This window comes from Carassius gibelio, chromosome A21 (assembly GCF_023724105.1).
Source record: "Carassius gibelio isolate Cgi1373 ecotype wild population from Czech Republic chromosome A21, carGib1.2-hapl.c, whole genome shotgun sequence".
Lineage (NCBI taxonomy): Eukaryota > Metazoa > Chordata > Actinopteri > Cypriniformes > Cyprinidae > Carassius > Carassius gibelio.
In genome coordinates this window covers 9551135-9574624 of record NC_068391.1, presented here as the reverse complement: position 1 = coordinate 9574624, position 23490 = coordinate 9551135, and the positions used below count along the sequence as shown (strand labels likewise).

At 36.0% G+C, this 23490-nt stretch overlaps 2 protein-coding genes across 5 annotated transcripts; one reads left to right on the top strand and one right to left on the bottom strand.

Moving 5' to 3' along the window:
* Nucleotides 1-7988: 7988 nt before the first annotated feature.
* Nucleotides 7989-10024, top strand: LOC127942102 (relaxin-3 receptor 1-like). The gene has a single exon (XM_052537665.1). The coding sequence runs from the start codon at nucleotides 8265-8267 to the stop codon at nucleotides 9501-9503; it is 1239 nt and encodes a 412-aa protein (XP_052393625.1). The 5' UTR covers nucleotides 7989-8264; the 3' UTR covers nucleotides 9504-10024.
* A 776-nt stretch (nucleotides 10025-10800) lies between these two features.
* Nucleotides 10801-23214, bottom strand: LOC127942127 (membrane-associated transporter protein-like). 4 transcript variants are annotated; one of them, XM_052537717.1, is made up of 10 exons: nucleotides 23103-23214; nucleotides 22873-23007; nucleotides 22498-22673; nucleotides 21979-22397; nucleotides 21153-21329; nucleotides 18542-18888; nucleotides 14881-15024; nucleotides 13594-13717; nucleotides 12998-13203; nucleotides 10801-11053 (listed from the first exon to the last, which is right to left on the bottom strand). In XM_052537717.1, exons 4-10 carry the CDS (start codon nucleotides 22364-22366, stop codon nucleotides 10838-10840), a joined length of 1602 nt encoding a protein of 533 aa, XP_052393677.1. In that variant the 5' UTR covers nucleotides 22367-22397; nucleotides 22498-22673; nucleotides 22873-23007; nucleotides 23103-23214; the 3' UTR covers nucleotides 10801-10837. The 4 variants fall into 4 exon arrangements, with proteins under 4 accessions (XP_052393677.1, XP_052393673.1, XP_052393676.1 ...); XM_052537713.1 differs by having other exon boundaries at nucleotides 22557-22673; XM_052537716.1 differs by having other exon boundaries at nucleotides 22557-22670.
* Nucleotides 23215-23490: the final 276 nt, after the last annotated feature.

The window sequence follows — 23490 nt, the reverse complement described above, 5'->3', positions numbered from 1 at the left end:
TTTCAAGTAAACAGAGGACACTGCGGTATTATTAGATTCTTTCTAAAAATGTCCTCCTCTATTAAAATGAGGCTAAGAAGGGGTCTTTGTGACATAAGTTCAAGACATGTGTCTTGAAAGGAGAAGTCTCAACGGGGGACATGTACCCCTCACCAACAGATTGATGTGAAGTTAAATTGTCTAAGTTTTTCCAACATTCACAAGTAAAGTAGAAGCTTCAAAGCAGAACGCACACCTACAGACTCCTGCTGTGCCAACCTTACAAACATGTGAATCACAGCTGGATATTCAAATGAAGACTCAGAGGGTTTCATTCAGCTTCAAAAAAGATCAATAGAGGGAAAAATGAAACAGTTTTTATAAAAATGAGTTACGATACTTGAGTTACATTTTACTTTCTTTGACAGTTACAAATATAGAGCTTGGAAAATGTATGTTGTAAAGCATTTCAAAGGGACTGGTTAATAATGTTCACATTATCATATGATAATAGCATGAATAAATAATAATTTAGATGATAAAATAGATACATTCACACCAATAAAGAAAAAAAAAACAATAAGCAACTTATCAGGTAACCAGTGGTATTGTGTTCAAGTCAAATGATGACTGGAACTTTGTGAAATTGAATCTTTCTTTCAGCACAGCAGACTAAGTACACATTTCAATCTGTTGAAAATGTCGTGTTCTTGGGAACAAACACACAGTGGCACATTCTTCCAGATGCTGCTGCCCAGATGTGTGATCAGATTTGTTAACACTTTTTGAACATCTGCTGATGATCACCACAAAGAGCTAAATATGCATCAAACCATGCATATCACCATGACAACCAAAAACAATTTGGGGTTTCCATTTATGCCTTATTTTTCTTCATGTACTGTAATTGGTGGCAGTGCGAAGATTGCTTGAGGCAGAACTCAAAACATCCTCGTTAGTTTTAAAAACAGCTTATATTGATGCCAATCTGCCAAAACGACAGATTGTGGAATGTGCCACTTTATGATGTAATAGTGTGACTAAACATCACCAAAGACACTGAAAGGCAAGCCTGTAACCTTAATTATAAAAGCGGACTGGCTAATGCTATTGCTTCCACTTTGGCTGTGCAGGGAAGGAAACCAGAGGGGTTTGTTTTAATAGATGTCAATGGAGGAGAGGCTTCACTATGCTGAATAAAGAGCTTTTTTGAAGAAACAGCTTATCATTTAATGAAATGAAAGCCTATCTGCTAATTTTCAAAATGTTCTTCACTAAACAATAATTTTGTATTTAACTATTAGAGATTAGAGATTAACCTTACTCTTTGCTCCAGGTGGGATACATCTTACAGTGATTCCCATTGGTATCCATAAACAGAGATTGAGTGTTGCACATCTCTGACTGAAATTCAGTGACGTCAAGGATGTAATGTGATGATGATCTCTGACATCGCCTTCGCAGAGGAAGATCAACTTCTACATCACTGCCTCTTTAGCTTCTCCCACTGATTTACACATGTAGTGTAAATAACAAGAGAGGAAAAAAGGCAGGTCCATGCAGATACCAAACAGTAAAGATGGCTCCGAAAACATATATGTTTTTTGATGTGAAAATCTAGATTACATTATAAGTGGACCTAAGAAAACAGTCCAAAATAATTATATAAGGCAGTTCATTATCCCTTTAAGAAAGGAAAAATATATAAGGTAAGGTGGCAAATAGGTAGGCTAATAAGAGTCAAGGAAAAAGCGGGTTGCTCATGTGCATGAATCGGAGTGTAACAGAGATCTTGAGTAAGGTGAAAAGCATGAAGTTAATGGTTAACATTCACCTGTTTGCAGCAACATCACAGTTTGGTCAGTAATCTGGATGCACGAACATATTGGAGATACACTGATGTAAACAACAGCATGGACTGCATGGCTAATGTAAGATGTTTTTCTACTAATTCATGAAGTGTAAACCATGGAGAAAAACGTGTGGAAGTTGCTAAGTTACATAGAGAACGACGTTGTAAGCAGGAAGAGGTGCAATATTTTGAGTAACTTAGACAACCTGACAACTCTTTTTCCTATTTCTTATCCCAACATAAGCTGTGTTTCCATTACCCTTCAAACTTAGCAAATTGAATTGCAAATATGCACAATGGAAACACCTACATTAAAAAAATAAAAATTCAGGCACTTCAAAAAAGGAATATTTAGCAAAACTGCAATGAAACAGTTTTGACGCATTTATTTATGTCACCTGGCAAACATAAAAGTCACATGATTATTCTTTGATTTACTATTACCTCCAAGAAACACTTCATACATTGCCACTTTCAAGTATAAAGGGCTTTCCTTCCCATTAATCCTTGGATAACCCCTTATTTACACTGCACACGTCTGCAGTGCATTACAACTCCACCACTTCCCCCTGGAGCTGATTGTGTCCACTTTAGTCAATGATTATGATTATAGCAGCCGTACCGTGGCACTTTTCAGAAGCATCTCAGAAACAGCTCTCCACGCTGCTTTGCTAAATATAAACATCTATGTCTCCTTCAATTAAAAACGACCAAACCATTTTTTGTGTAAGGTACCAAAGAATATAAGCAGACCTGTATTGTCTGTTCGTTCACAAACATCTACTGGATTGGCATCTGCCTTTAGCGATGGCTTGACCAGTTACCTCCATTGTTAAAAGCATTCGGGTCAATAGACTGTGAGTGATGTCACCTCCAAACACAAATATATAGTATACCCCATAGTATAGTCCCACCCCTGACACTGATTGACAGCTTTCAGTTTAAGGCATCGGAAATTCAAATGCTAAACGAATTGCATATCCATTTTAGTTTTGTCAGGTAACATACGCAACGCAGAGAGTTTTGTCTGGAATATCCTTCCAAAGGTTTTAGTCATGGCACTTTAAACATGACTGATCTTTATTAGCAACACTCAAGATTCGGTAACGCACAGAAATCTCTTTAAAGATCTCTGACTGTGAAGTGTTTTTCTTCAACTTGATGTTCCTGGATTTCCCATGTTTATGTGTTATTGAAAGAGCTGACAATCAGTGAGGGTCTTTCAGATTTCTCTTCAGACATCTCTAGATGCTATCGTTAAGACGAGAGTTTCACAGATGAATACATTTATGACAATTTGGTTTAATTTCCAACAAATTTATTTCTGTGCCACTCTTTAGACCAAGCAAAATAATGTTTTACAAAGAATTATATAATATACTTAAATATTGCGTCATAGTCTATATGTCTGTCGTTTTAATCTATGACTCATAGATCAAAATGACAGACAATAACCAAATTGGAAATTATCAGTCCACTGAACGTCTGGGAGTTCCCCATTCATAAACTCTCAATGATTTTCTATGTAAAAGTCTTAAAAATATCCTTGAGAATGGGAGATCTGTTTTTAGATTATTTTTGTTGTTCAGATCTTCATGAATAGACATATATTTAGTAAACTACAACTCATAAGGCCATGGCTTGTGCTTTTCAGCTGATTAAATTGACTGCACTCATGCCTTGGCAGAGTCGGTCTGGATGAACAGGCAGCTTCAAATAAATGCACTTGATGCAAACCGTGTATGTGCAGTTAAATGAAAACCTAGGGTATAACATAATTCCCTGTGGCCATGCATACCACCACAACATTGCTGAACGATAAATTAAATCGTTATCAAAACATCAGTGCATATCGTGAAAGACCCCACTTCCAATAACTGACAAAATTGGGAACCTCTTAATATGTTCAGGTCTGTTCTGCTAATATTGTGTAAAAAACCTTTCACGAACATCATCATGATGTTTTGTCTGAACTCTGAATGCTTGGGTATGGCAACTGCTATACTCTTTCATATGCAAACTCCACCAGTGGTGTGGTGTCTATTTCATCAAGGAATTCTTGTGCTTGAAGGCATAATTACAAAGCTCAAACAACTTCAGCGTATTTATTCATAGATATGGAAATCCAAGAGTTTTAATCTAATTCATGCCTTTAGCTTGACAGCCTTTATTTAAGAGGCTACTCCCTGAGATCTCTCAAAAATGACTGGGGTATTTATTTATCTTGTTGTATATTTATTTACTGAACCTAAAGTGATTCGTTAAAAGGATGCTTGCGAAAAAGTGATCCGGGTCATGGTCTTCCCAGAGAACAAAATGTTTTATTTCATGGCTCGGGAGACTTGTCGTCCAAACATTCATAAAGAGTCTATCAATGTTTACTCACCTTTGTGTTGTTCCAACGCACTTCGGCTTTCTTTCTTCTGTGAAATACAAAAGAAAATATTTTAATGAATGCTTCATCCGTCTTTGCCCACAAAAAGAAAGCCAAAAGCAGCCAAAATGTTGTTTTGTACATTAAATGTATGGAAATTTTTTTTTCCATTTCTGGTACTTCTATCTATAATTGTTTTGTGTTCATTCAATGGAAGACAAGAGAGCTGAGCTAAAAATACAGTTCTTTTTAGCATGTATTTACTTTTTATTTCATAAAGTTCTGTCTAACCTGTCATAGTTGGAAACTGGATTAGGTAACACAAATGAAATGACACATGTATGAGTATCACCGACATTTTTATATAGTCTGATTTGCTAACTTGTTGAGCAAATGTATCCACCAATTTACATCCAGCAAGGCCCTTATTTTCTTCAACTGGGAGCTGTGTTCCCTGGGGAAATAAAATGATAGAATGTCTATCAATTGACTAAATGAAAAAGTAGATGCAAACAGTGGGAGCAGCTACCTGTGACAAGATTGTGACTCATCCATCAGGCAGCCTGAAGCAAACAGCAAAGCCAATTACTCCTTAAGACATTGCATGAATTCAAACCTAACTCGAACTGAAAAGTGCAAGGCTTTTTTTTTATTTTGTTGAATGGGGAACATTCAGATGGCTGAACAACTAACAAAAAATTTAATGTCAATATTTAAACACATACTAGTACAGAAAGTCACTTGTCCTGTCACTCGCATCTTACACACACACACACACACACACACACACACACACACACACACACACATATATATATATATATATATATATATATATATAATACTGTATTATATAAATAAAAAGTGAACATTGTATTTGATGAATGCATAACGAAAGTTAGTAGTTCTCACTCCATTTGCGCTTGTCATGTTTAATGAAATATTCAATAAAAGTCATTTGTTCTGGTCTTTCTTGCTTAGAGTGACATCGGGAAATCTTCCCAAGACTCACATCTGACCTGTCTGACCTAAGTTTGAACTCAACACAACAGAAACGACTTGTCTTCAGCTTTGAAAACATGAGCTGAGACAGTTTACGAGTGCGGAGCCATTCATAAAGAACAGAGGAAATGCTCTGAGGGAACAAGAACGCTGCGCTCCATTTTCAGCTATTCAGGTCCCCTTGTTTGGATACTGTGAGGAGATGTGATGAATTATTCATGAGCACAAAACAAGCTGCTGTGGAGACTTAATTACTGATTGATCATTGGACTTCAATATTCTATATGCACTTAGATTAATAGAAGTCTTGCCAAGAGTAATGTTTGAGGACGGCTTGAGTCAGTAACTCCCTATAGTAAGGATTTGTTACAATTTTAAATTGATTTTAGCATGTCAGAATTGGATTTGTAAGAATTTATTTCCATCTTCACTTATTTTGTTTCCAGATTCAGGGTAGCAAAGGAAATGTTTCAGCTGACCTTGTCTGACAGCAGAAGGACTAGGCCTAAACCTGCAAACCTCTAGTAGAAGGCTATTTCATAGTACAGCATAATTGCAAACTGGTAATCCTTGCTGTTAAATACAGCACCTACTTGAGTAATATGAATTCCCATAACTATATTGGTGCGTTAATGGGTGCCTTGGATGTCCAGTACCCAATTATATATAACTATATAATTAATATACAATAATATAATTATAATACAATGATAGCATTAGCTAAATAACTAAAAACATTATGAAGAATGTTGGGCCACGTTCCAATTCAATTTCCTTTATCAAATCCCTGGACCTTGCACTTTTCACTCCACACTTGCATCTACAGACCTGGAAAGGTCATTATTTAAGAACAGACAAGAGTGCAAAATGACTAAAGAAAGTAACTCTGGTAAGCAATAAGAGATTAAAGAAATCCTGCAGTTGAATATCTTACTTCAGCGTATCTCTGGTGCCTCAAACATATTATTTAACTTGAAGTATTGAAAAAATTGGATTTTCACTCAGCCATTAGGAAGTAAAAATGCTGAGGAATTTAGAGTTTTTCAGTAAACATGTTTTTCAAAACCATACACATTTATGCACTCTCGACTCTCATCCAGATCCAAACAAAAATCCTACAGGCACCGATTCATTAAACCGCTTTATTAAACAAGTTCTGAGCACCATCGCAAGCTGATGATGAAGATTTGGAGAGGGGCAGAGATCACTTCATTAGATCTGACCTAATTCAGCAGCATATGCACTAAACAACCTTCAAATATTATAAGGCAACATAATAAAACTTTTAAAGGTGCCTGATGCTAATAAACAGAAAACTAGCCTGGTCTTGTATCGATTAAAAATGTTCCTTTCTCTTTGAAGTGTTTCCATCTCTTAGTTCATAAAGAAGATCTGTAAAGTTGCAAAGACTAAAGTCTCAAATCCAAAGAGATATCCTTTATAAAAATTAAGAATCAACCACGCCCTCCTTAAATGGCTCATTCTAACATGCCCCCACATGTCTATGTCACGATGTGGGAAGATTTGCATAGCCACCCAATCATTCGTGTAAAGAAACAAGGCGTAACTTTTATTCTCATTTTTTCCGCCGCTGCCATGTTGTGGAGATGCTGTGTGTTTCTTGGTAAAAGCATAACTACTTTGTTTGGCCTTCCAAAAGATGACACAACTAGAAATCAGTGGTTCAGTTGTATTAATTTGTTGCATTTATATAGTGCTTTTCTAGACACTCAAAGCACTTTACAATGTACTCATCCAGCACCAGTGTGCAGCATCCACCTGTATGATGCAACGTCAACCATAAAGCAAACAAAGTAGTTTCTCTTTCACAATGAAACACACAGCGTTTCCACAACAATACTACAGTGAGAATCAAAGTTATGCCTTCTTTGATGTCCAGTTCTTGAACGAATCGTTCAATTTAACCAGTTCTTCTTAGTGAACCTGAACCAGTCACCAAATTAGACTGAATCGTTTAAAACAGTTTGCATTTCCAGTAAGCATTAATCCACAAATTACTTAAGTTATTCACTTTTTTAACATGGCTAAAACTCCCTCTGATTCTAAATAAACCAAAAATGAACATGCATGTGCACTGCTGGAGTGGTTCTCGAGTCAAGAACCGGTTGCATCTGTTTTTGAATCACCAGTACTCTCAACCGAGAACCATTTCTTTCAGACACGTCTGATTTAAGAACCGATGAGTTGATGATACTGCGTATGCCTGTTAGAATGAGCCTTTTAGGAGGTTGACTCATAACTTTTGAATATCTCTTTGGATCTGAGGTTTTAGTATTTGCAACTTTACATTATGCACCAAGAGTTTGTAATACTCCAAAGAAAACGGAAAATTTTAAATCTCATCATATGACCCCTTTAAAAAAGTATAATTTCAAAAACAAAAGTAATTTATATGCAAAAAATATTTTTTGTCTTGAGGATACAATACAAAAGATAAAGTGAAACGAGGGCTAGTCGTAATTGAAACTTTTTTATTTCACTTTAAGCTAATTTTAAACCAGCATACTAACTACTGATATACCAACAATAATTTCCGTAACAGGACTAAAAACATATTAGCCATTATGATAATTAGCCCCCGTATACTCTATCTGCTCAAATAATGCTTCAAAACTCAATACGGTGCATCAATTTTAAATGTTAAATGTAGAATTTATCCATTTCTTCACTCTGTTTGTCTATTCACTGCACCGCATCACAGGGAGCACCGCTGTCTGTGCTGCGTAAAAGCGCACGCCATCCAATCCATCGACACTTGGCTCTATAAAAACACAGGGAGCTGTCAACGCGACTGAAGCTACGCACGAGCAACAGATTCTTGCGACAAATATTATTTAAAAAAATCTCATAGTTATATATTTTAAACTGGATAAACTTGGACTTATCACAGTTGGGATGTGCGCGCAAAGACCTTTTTATTTTCCTTACTGAAACCTAAAATGGCAATGACAGACAATGGAGACTGAAGAAGTTGGAATGATAAGATTCAGGAGTGAGTAACTCGACCAGGATGGGGAAATTACACTAAAACGAGCAATGCAGAAAACTTCCGAGATGCAAGACGAGCGCACCGAGTACGCGTCGGGAAGTCTCCTGTTAAGTGAATACAACACGAGCTTCACGGCGAACAGGACTAATCTCTCTTGGAGTGACTTTCAAGATCTCGCCGATTTGGATAAACCTGATTTTATGGGAGACGGATCCGCGGTCCTGAGAATCATCATCTCTGTCATTTACTCGGTTGTGTGCGCGCTGGGTTTAATCGGTAACATCCTCGTCCTGTATCTCATGAAGTCCAAACAAGCATGGAAGAAGTCTTCCATCAACCTCTTCGTGACCAGTTTGGCGGTCACCGACTTTCAGTTTGTTTTGACACTTCCCTTTTGGGCTGTGGAGAACGCCATGGATTTCACTTGGCTGTTCGGGAAGGCGATGTGTAAGATAGTTTCGTATGTCACGGCTACGAACATGTACGCCAGCGTGTTTTTCCTCACGGCTATGAGCGTGGCGAGATACTGCTCCGTGGCTTCGGCGTTAAAAAGTAGAAGACGCCGGCTGCGTTTCTCCGCGCAGTGGATGACGGTCGTTATCTGGATAGCAGCTGTCGGTGCCGCTCTGCCCAACGCGATATTTTCAACAACCGCGACGGTTTCCAACGAGGAACTTTGTCTCGTGAAATTTCCCGACCGGAGCGGAGACGCGCAATTTTGGCTGGGTTTATATCACGCGCAAAAGGTACTTCTGGGGTTCCTCATTCCCTTCGGGATCATCAGTATCTGTTATCTGCTTCTCCTCCGCTTCATTACTAACAAAAACGTGAACACCTCCAGTGCTAAGAGGAGATCAAAAGTGACTAAATCTGTTACTATAGTCGTTTTGTCTTTTTTCCTGTGCTGGCTCCCGAATCAAGCGTTAACAGCGTGGGGAATCTTAATAAAACTCAATGTAGTACACTTCAGTTACGAGTATTACACCACACAAGTGTATATTTTTCCAGTCACAGTATGTTTGGCTCATTCAAACAGTTGTCTCAATCCCATTCTGTACTGTCTGATGAGAAGGGAATTCAGAAAAGCGTTGAAAAAGCTGTTTTGGCAAATCACATCTCCTTCTGTCACGAACATGAGACCGTTTACCGCCTCCACGAAGCCCGAGCAGGATGAACACGGTCTAGTACTGGTCCCGCTCAGTCGCGCGGAGCCCGCGCTTATCTTTTATCCTCCGGGGGCTGTCATGTACAACAGCAAAAACGACCCTCTGCCAAATAGCACATAACGCGAAGTTGTTGGTGTTGATAAGTGCTTCAGACTCAGACAAAATGGAAAATTAATAAGTTTGTTTGTTTGTCTTTTCTCCTTCCACTAACGAAACTAAAGAGTAGACTAAAAGAGTCCCGGGCTGGAACACCTTGCAGAAGTGGAAGGGATCCTCCTCATTCTAAACGCTGTAATCCACTCCGGGTGTTACGTTTACACCCTCTCACTCAAACCCTTTAACTTTGCTCCCTGTTCACCTCTAATATGGAACTGTGAAAACAATCTAATTAAAAAGGCAAGAGCCTATTCACATAGCACAACGTGTATTCATATTTAATTGAATCTAACTGAACTCCATTTTAATTCTAATTTGATTCTACTTTAATAATGTATCAGTTAATTTACAAATAATAATACATTTTCATTGTTCTATATTTTTTAAACCATGACTGTGTCAACAAAACCGGAATTATATTCAACACAAATGTGTTGTAAGGTTATACCCTGCCAATAAACATCTTACATTAGCCAGTGATGATGGGTTGCACCCCCCCCCCCCCCCCCCACCCTGCAAGTTAATTACTCTGAAAATATATACATAAAATAAACTATTTAAGCTGTTTTAAGATGGTTTAAGATGTTTTTGCAGCAGGGTAAATGTAGTGTAAATGTTGTCAGTTATTTATGTTTGATTTTATTATGTCTACCTTTGTCGTCTTATTAAAAAAATAATAATTAACACCACCTGCATTAAGATGTTTGTTTGAATTAAATATATATATATATATATATATATATATATATATATATATATATATATATATATATATATATATATATATATATATATATATATATAAAAGGTATAATTTACAAGCTGAAACACTTTATATCTGATGCACAGCTCACTACCATCAGTTCATTGATTATCACTGAAATAAAGTAAATCTGAAATGTTTGAATCCGGTCATTTGTTTTCTTTAAAATGAATATTATATGGAGTTTGACAGTTGGACATGATAAGATTCATTCCCTCAAAAACAATTCATCTTAAAAGAGCGATGAACATGCATAAACAAAACATCCAAACCTTGCAATCTTGTCAACTGTTCTTTGAATACATATAATCTTTCTTTCAACCTGACCGATGATGAAGGTTGTTGTTTAAGAATGTGAACTGGAGTGCACAGAGAAAGACTTGATGGAATCAGCTAACAGTCAAGCTGAACACTATGGCACAGTACCCACAAAATGTGTCTTTTTCCTTTCTTTTTCCTGCTCTATCTCAGTGAACAGAGTAGATAGACCACATGAAATAGAGAAAGGGTGTTTATTTGAGGCTTAATCTGTACATCACATGAAGAGAGCAATAAAGAGACAGCCAATTAGGGATACTGTTGAGGCAGAGAGAACCACTACAATCACACTGCCTGCTAGATTGACCAGGGCTCCAAGACCAGCTCCCACTATGACCTGACCCAGCTGCACCATGCAGGTAAGAGCTGCGCAGTCCATGCCGGTGCCACGGCCCTCAAGAGCTGGTTCATCACTGCCAAGTTTCCTTTGCACCTATGACAAGACAGATACTTTGCATGAGAAAAAGTCTAAATCTAAAAGTAGGAATATAATGATGCACGCCGAGCCTGAACATCGATTCAAATATGTGATGATTCAAATCGGTTGAGATGTTAAACAAACCATGATACATTTTGGGGGTGGATGTTTATATATGAATGTACATCTGAGGGAACTGGCCATCTTTATAAACGTTTAGATGGTCGTTTACTTTCATCTTGTGTCTGTATAATGCATATTAATGTAGTGTTCATAAGCGCCAGAGCTGTCAAGAGAGTGAATTTGAATTTCATTCAGCCCGTCTGCTGTATTTGTTTCATGCAAATGAAATGAATTTTCAAAATGAAAATGAAATACTAAAGTTAGAGAATTCTGTTTTTGTTACAATTTTCAAAACATACAATCTAATTTAGATTACAAAAACTGCCCATGATGCATGCATAAAGCATCTTTATTTGGGCTGTGATTCAAATGCAGTGATTGCCTCTTATTTTGAATGGAAAAAGCACAGGCAAAGCTTTGGTTTGTTTATATGAAGATATATATTTTTTCTTATTTGATTTGGGGGTTGTTTTAAAAATTATATTTAGTTTAGTTATTTGACTTATTTCAAGATACATTCTGCATTTAAGTCCAAGCAATAATAAAGGGATTTATAATTTGTCTTAAATCCAATCCAATGTTAGTGTTCTCACAATCCAAAATGTGAGAAAATAATATAGTGAAATCAGTTGATCTACAGATCAGGAAGACTTGCAGAGAGCATAGTGTTTGCTCTTCATACAGTCTAAGCCAATTTTCAGCTCTGTGAACCAACACATAACAATAATTCAAATGTAAGTAACAAGCTAAGTTGCATTTGCAGGATTGAATCCACCTTTTGATTATAATTCAGTCTGAGTTTCAGGGGTCGATTTAGATTTGTAATTTAATTTTCTGTGTTCTTGCAACCTCATGCTTTAATGGATTTTAGATAGAGGCTAACCAAAGTGAAAATCTATGTTTAAAACAAGTGAAGTACTTAGTAGTTCTTGAATTAAGAAATGTTCTTAATGAACTCATCTGGGGAAACTTGTGTTCCCTAGCTGTGCACATCTTCTGTCTCTCCTCCAGCTCTACAAAGCAATTTAATCATTTCAATTCAATCATTATTTATCAGTACAAGATATTTATGTTTTTACATATTTGCTAAGTATCCATGCAATAAGTTGAATAATGTTCAGGAAGATGTTTTTTGTATCACAATAAAAGACCTACCATCTTCACATAAGGATCCTGATTTTCCTGTGAGTGTTTAGTTTGTTATAAAGACTGGCTTGAATGTACACTAATCCTTAATGATAAGCATTTAAATATCGTTGCATAGATTAAATTATTGAAAAAAAAAAATAATTTACTTTTACACAATAACAAGCAAGCAATATATATTGTATATCAGCAGGCATTATGTTAGTCTTCTGTGTCACATGATCCTCCAGAAATCATTCTGATTTGTAACATGTTTTGTTATTGTTAATGTTGAAAACAGCTGCTTAAGGTTTGTTTTTGTTGTTTGTTTGTTTTGTTTTGGAAAATATCATTAAGAGTCTTTGAACAGAAATTTCAAAAGAACAGCATTTATTTGACATTACCCTTTTTTCCCCCCAACCCTACACCTAAACCTAACCCTCACATGAAATATTTTTTTTTGCACTTTTGGATTAAAAAAAAAAAAACTCATTCAGAATGATTTATAAGGCTTTTGAATTACGGGGACACTGAAAATGTCTTTATAAATCATCTCCTCATTGTAATACTGTACCTATGTCATAACCATGCCATTATACACATTGTGACCTCATAAACCACATAAACATGCTCATACACACACACACATACAAACGTGTGTGTTTGTGTGTTTATAAACGTCCTGTCCTGTTTTAACAGTCTAAAACTGACCTCTTCAGCCTTGTGGTACTCTGAGATGAGGTTGAATGGGATGGTGTAGAGAGTGCTGGACATGACTCCAAATACACTGCAAAGCACCAGTGTGGCCACAATGTTTGGAAACAGGCCAATCAGACCGGTTCCCAGACCAAAAACAAAGTAGCCAAGGAAGTACAGTCCCTTCAGGCCAATATATGGCAGGAGAAGCCTCTGCACATCTGGATGGACACATATGGAAATGGCATTAAATACAGAACAAATGGTGCATCGGATGAATGGAAAACAAAGATTATCATCTGATGAGATATTCATATCACTGATAAAACATCTTTACTGATAAAGCCCTCTGAAAAGGGCTTTTCAGTGACATATGACTTGAAGCTCTTATAAGAATGACATGATGTTGAAAAGGACTGTGATTCTCTCATCGAAACATATTAATAACTGAAAAAGTGAATTATCCATTTTCATTCCCGAACTGATGTACTAAGGCCATGTATTATCAAACAGTAACTGAATAGTATTCTTTAGTCTGGATGCATTAAGGAACAGCAGTTGAATAAAGTAAGGAAGAATGAACAGTTGAGTCATGGTTCAATGTTACTCACATGAATAGAGTGCAGAGGAGACAGCGTTGATGCACAGGCCCCAGCATCCCACTTCAACCCCTCTCTCATACATCGCATAGGAGGTGGAGTTGTGTTCAGCATAGGGGTTCCCCTTATATACAATCTACAGATGTACAGTCAGATACCAGGAATGTAACATAAGATAAAGCATGTGACAGCATCACATCCTAGGTGATGTTTTGTCAAATGGGGTAAAAACACTAAGTACAAAGCCAGAGATCCTCTCCACAGGTGCATCTGCTTCTATTATATTACTCAAGTAAAGTTCAGGAACATCACAAGGCTTTTTTCCATTCAGACACCACGTGGAAATTCAAAAGGACATCATCCTCTGCTGTGATCTTGTGGGTTGGTTTTAAGGTTACTGCGAGTTTTATAACTCTTACCTCAAACTACCCTTCGATAAGGTTCACATGCATGCACAAGACATACTTTTCTTTCAAAAACTCATTTATACAGGTCATTAGGTTCATATGGTTTCGTTAATGACCCTCGGCTTTCAAAGATGGCACCTTCTTCCTAAATTCACCATGCCTTTTGTTATTGCTATTACGCAGTGAAGATCTAATCATGGTTTCATACAAGTTTATATCTATTGGCTGAATCAGTGGTAAAATGGCCAGTCATTGCCTTCAACAATTATCACCTGGTTGAGGTCAGCAGAACAACTTTCTCTATACTTTAGCTGGCTACAAGGAGACTCATTTATCTCTATTCAACTTTGACTAAGCCAGTAGTGCAAGGGAAAATAAGATAAAGGAGCTATGCTCCCTTTTAACCACAAATCAAAGCATCCATTGATCTATTTTTCAGTTTTGAAATGCTACTCTTTCAGCAGTGCTAAAATTAATTTTATTGGTCTGGTAAATGAATAAAGACAAATGCGAGAACTAGGATAACTTTCTCATTTATTTTTTCGTATCACATATTTATCAGCTAAGCAGAGCCTTGGTGAGCAAAATAGACTGCTTTTGTTATAATAATAATAATAATAATAATAATAATAAAATCTTAACATTTGAACAATACTCTTCAAAATGTTTGAAAACAAAAATTCCAAGATCATCAGTGATTACAAAACCAACTTGATTTTACCTTCAAGAATAGATTGAGTGGCTTTACCTATGACAGGAATTTCAACTGAAGGCACTAGACTGTGGTGCGCTAACATTAGGAGTGTCAGTGTATTTTATGGCTGTTCTGGGCCCTCTCTTTAAAGATCGGGATATGCAAATGAAGCACAACTCAAATACCTCATTCACTCACCTGCCCCATGAAGTCAGTGAAGAAGAGCATGTTGCAAAGGAAGGCCGTCCAGCCCAAGAGATGACTCACACACAGACAGCGGTAATGGCTGGGCATGCTAATCACAGCTGACAGTAGAGATTTCAGGGTCATTCTCTTCCGTACCTGAAACGCAGTAATGCACACAGGCTGATAATATCTACTGGAAGCTTCAAAAACTCAAGGTCAGGGACACTTACCAGTGAAAACTTGAAGTGCTCCTATTTCTATTATGACATTTTAAGGTTCCTAATATTGTTTTGGGAGTCTCCTGCAATAGGTTTACATGCATGCTATATCAAAGAACGCGTTCATTTTCTTAAAATATGCATTTAATATCACCTCATTTTCCAACGATTTTTAAACGATTTGTTTGAAGCAGTTCTAAGATTCAGTCTCTCTAAGCCCCTCCTTTCTGTGAGCCTACTCTTCTCTGATTAGTCAGATGGCTGGGTCTGTTGTGATTGGTCTACCGCTATTTATTATACTTACAGGTTGTGATTCCTTGGATCTAGCTGGTCCAAAGTAATGGTTGTAGCTAGAAGAGATACAGAAAACAAAAACGGAAGCTAACAATAAATTGGTTTTCTACCGATTACATTGTGTTTTATTAAGGTTTTTCATACCTAACCCATACCTAAATATACCCATTAAAATAATGTGAAAAAATAGTAATTATTGTTGTACAGTGTGAGAAAAATGATGTTATACTGATATGTGCATGCCCAGTCGTTTTTGCTGTATGCCATCTAGCCTCAACCCCAATTAACTGTGTTCTGAACCATTAGTTTTTTGAATACTGCATTGAAGTGCCAGGATTAGAGAAGCAGTTGTCAGTAAAATACAAACATATAAAGATTGGGGTTGTACCGCTGTGTTACAGTGGAGAAAATTCATTTTAACCACTGATCCTTTAAAGACTCATCTTACTATGGAAGCCCATTTCTGCCACTGAATAAAAAATTATAATAATAATAAAAGGTTATTGATTGCAAAATATAAACTCACAATTGCTAGTAAATAATCAGAATTGCAAGATACAGACTCGCATTTGCGAGAGAATTGTGAATCAGAATTGTGAAGGGAAAAAAAATCAGAATTTTGAATTTATATCACACAATTCTGACAATTCTGTAAAAAATGTGTGATATAAACTCAGTTGCGGGATAAAAACTCAACTCGCAGTTCAGTTTTTTTTTCTCTCGGAAAAGCAAATTTATATCTTGCAATTCTGACCTTTTCTACCTTAAAATTGTACTTTATAACTAACAAGATATAAACTCGCAATTGTGAGAAAAAAGTCTGAATTGTCCGAATTGAAAAAAAGTCCGAAACAGGCTTCCATATTTCTTTCGAAAGTGAAAATAAAACAAATGTACTTTCACAGTGTAGGACACAGCATCTTCTCGACATGATTTAAACCACACAAACAAGTTACAGTGTTTGAGGGTTGTTCACGTTGTTCACGGCCAGTCAACGTAGAACATAGATGGGTATTATGTAAATGTGTTAACACATAACATGTAGCCGTCATGGAAGTGGGATTGGAATCTTCGACAACTCATTTCGGTTGTTCAGAGTCGATTCTTTAGACTAATTCTAGTCTAAGGAAACATTAATATGAATGTGATATGTTTTCATAACCACAATGGGTTGGTTTCATTAATGTGATATCTCTATAGTGACAGGGATCTCTCTGTAAATAAATGGACTCACTAATGGAAAAGAAATATAAATTGGTTGGGCAATGGTGTGAAATGATTGAATTAATATTCTTTATGATTTGTTAAAGGTCTTGTAATGAATATGGAGATTAAGTCAGAAACTCATTACTAAAAACTCTCTCTCCTGAGGAACAAATTTTCACTCAAAAATGTGCAAACTGACAGTAGTACAGATACAAGCATAATACATGCATGGAGTATGTATCAGTTATCATGTATACATGCATTTTCATTTAAAATTTACTAGACATTTTTGAGGAAGGACTTAAAAAATGATTCTCCGTTGCCAAAATTAAACTTTGTCGATGTCTTTGTAAACTTTTTCCTGCTTTGCATTTTTACAACTCTCTGTGTTTCATTCAAGACTTTTATCAGCCTAATAAAGCTAGTGTTCTATCTCCTGAAACAAGCCTCCCTTCACACTTGAACATTAACAAGAACTATATGTTCTGAACATTTAGTCCAAGAGCAGTGTTTGGTCGAATAGAACTCTTTCTCAGGGACAGATGGCAGATTATGTGAGGTTTGTAGGAGGTTAATGATTGTGAGACTCAGTTGGGGTTTAGACTGACAGGAGTAGTGGGATTTACAGGTCTTTTTACCTTAGTGTCATTAACAATTCAATATGAACATTATTTACATAAAAACATACATTATATATATATACATTATATATATATATATATATATATATATATATATATATATATATATATATATATATATATATTCTGAGTAATACAGAGATACAGCATTAGTAACCATAATTTCTTTAATTTGTTTGTATGACTTATATATACATCATTCCAATTAATACTGTTGTATATTTATTTAGATGAAAGCAGCGCTTAATTATTGCTGTTATGATGAAATATCCAGCATGAATATGAGTCTTATTATTTATTTATTTTTTCTAGCTATATTAAAGCATTAGCCTACTTGGTGTGACTCACTGGCCTGACAAACAGCAGAGGTTTTATAAAGAGCATGCCCAATTTCAATGATTTGAGACACTCTAATGATAATCGAAGACTTTAGGGTGCAAACATCTGAAATGTGTAGTTTACAAGCTTGTAAAAATAAATAAACAAGAAATATTTAACATTCTGCACAATTTTAGATAATTAACCAAAAAAAATAAAAAGTATGTACTTTTGTACAGACAATACAATGTTCTTGCTTCCATTGAAAAAACAAGATGTTCTCTGTATTATCATTATATTTATTTGTACAATTATTTAATAATAATTATAGTAAATATTAAACTTTTAAAAGAATTGCTATTATTACGAACAGTAACAATGACAACAATAATAATGCATTATTATTATTATAATATTATTAATTCAAATGTTCTCAAATTATTATGCTGAAAATATGATATATATAAATATATATATTATTACTAATGCAAATGCAAAACAGATTTAATTACATAGTGGTCTCAGAATTGTAGTCTCGACCAAATAATGAGATGCATATGTCTAAAATTCCCTGCTATATTATGTAACTATTTTTAACTGTAAACATGGGCCTGTTTTAAAACTTAATGATTTAATAAAAAATAGTGTCAACTTTGAGAGCCATGTAAATTTTTCACACCTCATAATTAAGTTACACACAATATGGCCATGATGAGTAATCATAACGTCATCACATCACTACAAAGACCTCTTAACATACCATTGTTTGTTAGATTTTTTTATAAAAATGGATAAGGCATGTACTTATTTTCATTATAGACCAAACGAGGAATTGTTTCTGTGAAAGGCATGAGTATCTAGTCTAATTACAGCTCAAAAAGGCTGATGCTTCGAGGTGTGAAACAAGTCATTAAAATGTGAGGAGAAATTGGGTCCAGGCTGAAAGCAAGAATAAAAGCAACATGAAAGGGATTCAAGGTAACACAAATGACCAACCTCGCTGTTAGGCTGCTTGGCACTGGGTGTGACTGCATTGGCTTCACTCAGGGCAGAAAACGAGCGCTGCCTCATTTCAGGCAGAGGTTGTGGATCTTTGTATACTGTGCCATAGCCATTATGATGTGGGTCTTCCAGGAGCAGTGGCACAGGTGTATGAGAGTCTGAACTGTGATCTTTGATTAGTGGTTTCTCTGGGATGCTGAAAAGGTGCATGGTGAGAAACATGCCCCAGGTCAGTGATGAGAAAAAATAGATAACTTGGTATTCTGAACCCAGTAGGACACCAAGAGCAGAGTGACCCCAGTCCATGGCTCCAATAAGGTATCCACAGGCTCCACCAAGGCCTGCAAGGAAGCACAGCAGGCTGCTTTAAAAAAAATAAAAATAAATCAAGCTAAGAAAATCAAACACAACTGAAAGTTTCGATGGGATGTGCTCTGTTTGTTAAAGCCAAAATGCTTCTTCAAACGTCAGATAAGGCTGTGAAAGTATTTTAACAGTAATTTAAGTGTTGTTCTTGTTTTAGGATGGAATTATAATGTCTTCGGTCTTGTCTTGTTCCACCAATTATGACCTTTATAAATGGAATAAGATGCATAAGATAAATGCATAAATGTCTGACAGTCTAAAGTTTCTTTAGCAAGTAATTATTTTTAATGCATTTGTTAAAATGTTGTGTAAAAATAAAGTTTTACGAAATCTGTAAAACTTTCCTGCAATTAAATACAAACATAATGTGTTCTGTCATTGTTAGATATTAGTTATAAATGTTGACAAATCTGTAAAACCTAATGATTTTACACAACTGTGAACCCTTTTAAAAGAGATACATTTTTATATTTGCACGGATATAGGAGTAATTTTCTACACTACTGTTTAAACGTTTGAGGTGTTATGATCACCAAGTCTGCATTTATAGGTTTAAATATACAGTAAAAACTATAATATTGTAAAATATTATATTATATTATTAATTTAGAATATTTAAATTTTAAAATTTTAAAATCCCATTGATTTTACATTGAGTAGCCGTTATTCTTCAGTGTCACATGATCCTCCATAAATCATAATTATATGCTGATTTGCTGATTATGAAAAACTGCTGCTGCTGAAAATATAATATATATGACAACAACCCCCACACATGAGATCACTCTTTATCAGATCTAAACAGGTGGAGCTGGGGAAGGTGGAGAATTTCTGAAGCACACTGCAACTGCTACATCAAGCGCTAGCCAAGTATTTAAATGTTGAGCAGCAAGCTCATCGGCTGCTGATGTGAAAAGAAATGTATACAATCATGTGATTATATCAGGTTGAGTAAGAACCTATATAACAGTATAATAGATATTTACATTACACAACAAAAATATAAATAGGTATTATAATACATACTTTGGAATCAATAAGGAGTATCAAGTTATAGTCTGGGGGCAGTTGGTTCTATAGGGGTAGTGAGTGATAAAATTTTAATACAAAGAAAACTTAATTTAAAGCACATTCTAGTTATTATAAGGTGTAAATGTGCTATTTTAAACATATGTATAATATGTTGCATATTTTGCCCCAGTTTGCTCCAAGAATCAGTAAAAGCAGAAAAAAGAGCACTCTGTTTAGAACAGACCCCTCAGTGCCAAAACCTGACTGAGACAAGATCACCATCAGCTTTACTGTCACTGGATAACAGTCTTCAGGAAGGTCTTACAAGCATTAGCTTTTTTTTTTTTCTAGGGTGCTATTTTTGCTTAAATGGTAATTGTGTATAAAAAAACAACAACAATTATGCAGACTGGGTTTGATTCATTAATTAAAATAAAAACAACATTTATAAAAGCCTGTTCCATTTACCAAAGATGAGTGAGTACAAATACGCAAGTGTTTTTTGTTATATAGACATTATTCACAGACTGAAAGCACACCTGTCTCTAACCTGACTAATATGTTGTCTTCACTCTTTTTGTAAAGAGATTAGAATGTTTTTTTAAGATTACTTTTTCCATTTCAGGTCATGGAAGTTAATGTATGACAATGATGAAAGGCACAGGGGGAAAAGCTTTGAAAGATATCAGGACTTCGAACAGTAAACAACCCAGATTTTACTAAGGATGCACCAAAGCAGGTGTTTTTAACACAACCAAATCCCCAGGAAGAATTGCTGACAGCAGGATGTTTGGTTACATCAATAATACAACACCAAAGCACCCTACCGAACATATTACAGATGGTGAAAGAAAAACTAACTGTAGCCATAGTGCTGACTAATCTTACAGAAGGATCTGGAATTCAGTCCATATACGGTAATACACTTGAAAGCTTTCAAATGTGCTGCCATGAAAAACAAATGCTGAAACAAATGCTGTCAGTCATCTTCACACTGCAGAGCAATCTGTATTGTACTGGTTCCTGTAGCAATAATTGCAGAGAAGCATTTAAATCTTAAAAATCAAGCAAATAATGGGTTTTCTCATGTTTGAAAACTATTATTTCCTTCTTTTTAAGTCTTTTGGTCTCATTTTACAGAACTCCAGATCAATTCAATGCACTTTGAAACATTAATAAAAAATGATATGAAGCAAGGCCAAGCTAATCACTGATTATTCCTCCTTACCTGTGAGTAAGGCATGATAATGAAGCCCTCTCTCCTTATCCCGATGAGAACACACATCAAACAAATAGGCTTTAATTGGCCCGTCAATGAAGTCTGCCGCAAAGTCAAACATCACCACTCCAAACATAACCACTACGATCGCCCATGTCCTTTTAACATTTCTGTCCTCTAGTACAGCTGAAGGAGAGAAACAACATCATGCTTAGTTTAATCAAAAACACATTATAAATTCAATGCTAACGAATACGATTGAATATAACGTTTTAGAAATGTCAAAACTTAAGGTCAGGCCATTGCTCAGAAGGCAAAAGTGCAGTTTATGTTATGTTTACATTCGTTGTAGTCTTTTGTAATGCATAAATAAATAACAAAAATAAATAAAAGTGTGAATTTGTTTCAGTTTTTGAAAAGGCCAAAGGACGCCTACTTCTAGTAATGAAAACAGAAGTTTTCTTCAGTATTTCAAATGCTTGGTAAATTAACAAGTACCTTTATTGCAAATAAAGACATCCATGCAATGTCCAGCTGTGTTATATTTTCATTTTCATCACATTTTCAAAAAGCTATTTGATATAATGTGAAAAACGCAGTGGAAGAGAAAACCAATTTGTTTTTTTTATGAGCCAATACAATTTTTGTAATTATTTGCAGTTCCTACCTTCCTTCCTTGGTCATTATTTCCTTTTTAAATTTCAACCTAACCACATTTTAGTTTTTAGAATTGCATTGCATATCTGCAGATCGTTTAACTACCAGCCTAAACAAAAGTAGCTCCTGATTTCACGATCTGGACGGATCCATCACATTTATTTCATCAACACCTTACCTGATGTGACCGCATCTCCATTTAGAAATAAAGTAAGGCCCACTAACATCATAATCCCAAGTAAGACTATGTATGGTCGCCTTCGGCCCCATGGGGACCTACAGTAGTCACTTGCTGAGCCGATGACAGGCTGTAGGATAAAACCCAAAACAGGGCTGATGAACCACACCAAGCTGTACAGGTGTCTGGGGAGTCCCACGCTCAACAACACCGGCGTGACAAACGCAGCCTCAACGGCATAGCAGAATTCCCTTCCAAACATGACCATGCTGTGCATGATTAGCCTTCCTGTTGAGAGCTTCAGAGGCTCCACTGCTTCAAACACAGCTGGTTCAATGCAGTCCAAATAGTCCTCTTTGTGTCCCGAATCCACTAGGTAGTGCTCCATGGATGTGAGCGGGCTGTCTGGTGCAGAGAACCTGCAAGGTTGGTCCTCGGTTAGGAGAGTCATGGTCTCAGTGTTGAAAGTCTTAATTCCTACTGCATAGATGAGCGATAAAGCTCAAAACTAGTATTTACAATGTCAGCTGAGCTGAGAAGAAAAGGTCGTCTGGTTGGGATCAAGGAAGAAACCTTGCCTTTTTTCCTCGTTTTTGTATCCAGTTAAGTAAGTATTGTTGCCAAAGGCCACTGGGGGAGTTGTCATATACACATGAAACAGATTACAATCTGTGGATGTTCGTCTCTTCCTCCTACTGGGTTACAACAGAAAATCAGTGCAAAACACAACCAACAATTCATACTTACTTTAATAGCAAATCAGCTATCAGATCAATAGAAACACATAGTGTTTAGGAAAATTTAAATGGAAGAAAATGTAAATGGAGACCTAACAAACATTGTTTTGTGGTCTTGTATAATGAGATGACCAGTTAGTTAAATCAAGTGACGTACCATGTGATTCCTCAGGAGATGGCTTCAGTGGTGTTGGAAGACGAGAAGGCAATGCATTTATAGTCAAAGCACACATGCCCACTTCATGTTCCTTCTCCATTCACACGACTAACCTCTACTCCTTTGGTCTCAAATCTGTCATGAGACATTCACAGAGTCTGTTCAATAGTCATGTGAGTGTGTCACGGAACATCATACACTCTCTCTCTCTCGGTCTCTCTTGGACTTACTCTATAGAGGTCAAGCTGTGGATCACAGGGATCCGGTCAGATGGTGCCACATGGATTAAAAAGCCACATTCCTCACATATCTCTACGTGAATGAGAATCGATTTCAGGCTCGAGTAGCTAGGAAACATCATTCAACAACTCATTCTGTGGGATTACTATAAGGATGATTCAGAATGTTATATAGAGAAGTATTGTTTGAAGCCAAACAGTCTTTAAAGTGTAAACTCATGCTTTAATACATTTCACAAAATATGATTCTATTACAAACTTCAAGCATAAGAAAATGTGTCTTGCTCTATAAAATCTATTTTCTAAATTTTAAAAACACTACTTTTCAAAAGTTTGGGGTCAGTAAGTTTTTTTTTTTTAGTTTTTTTTTTTTAGGAAA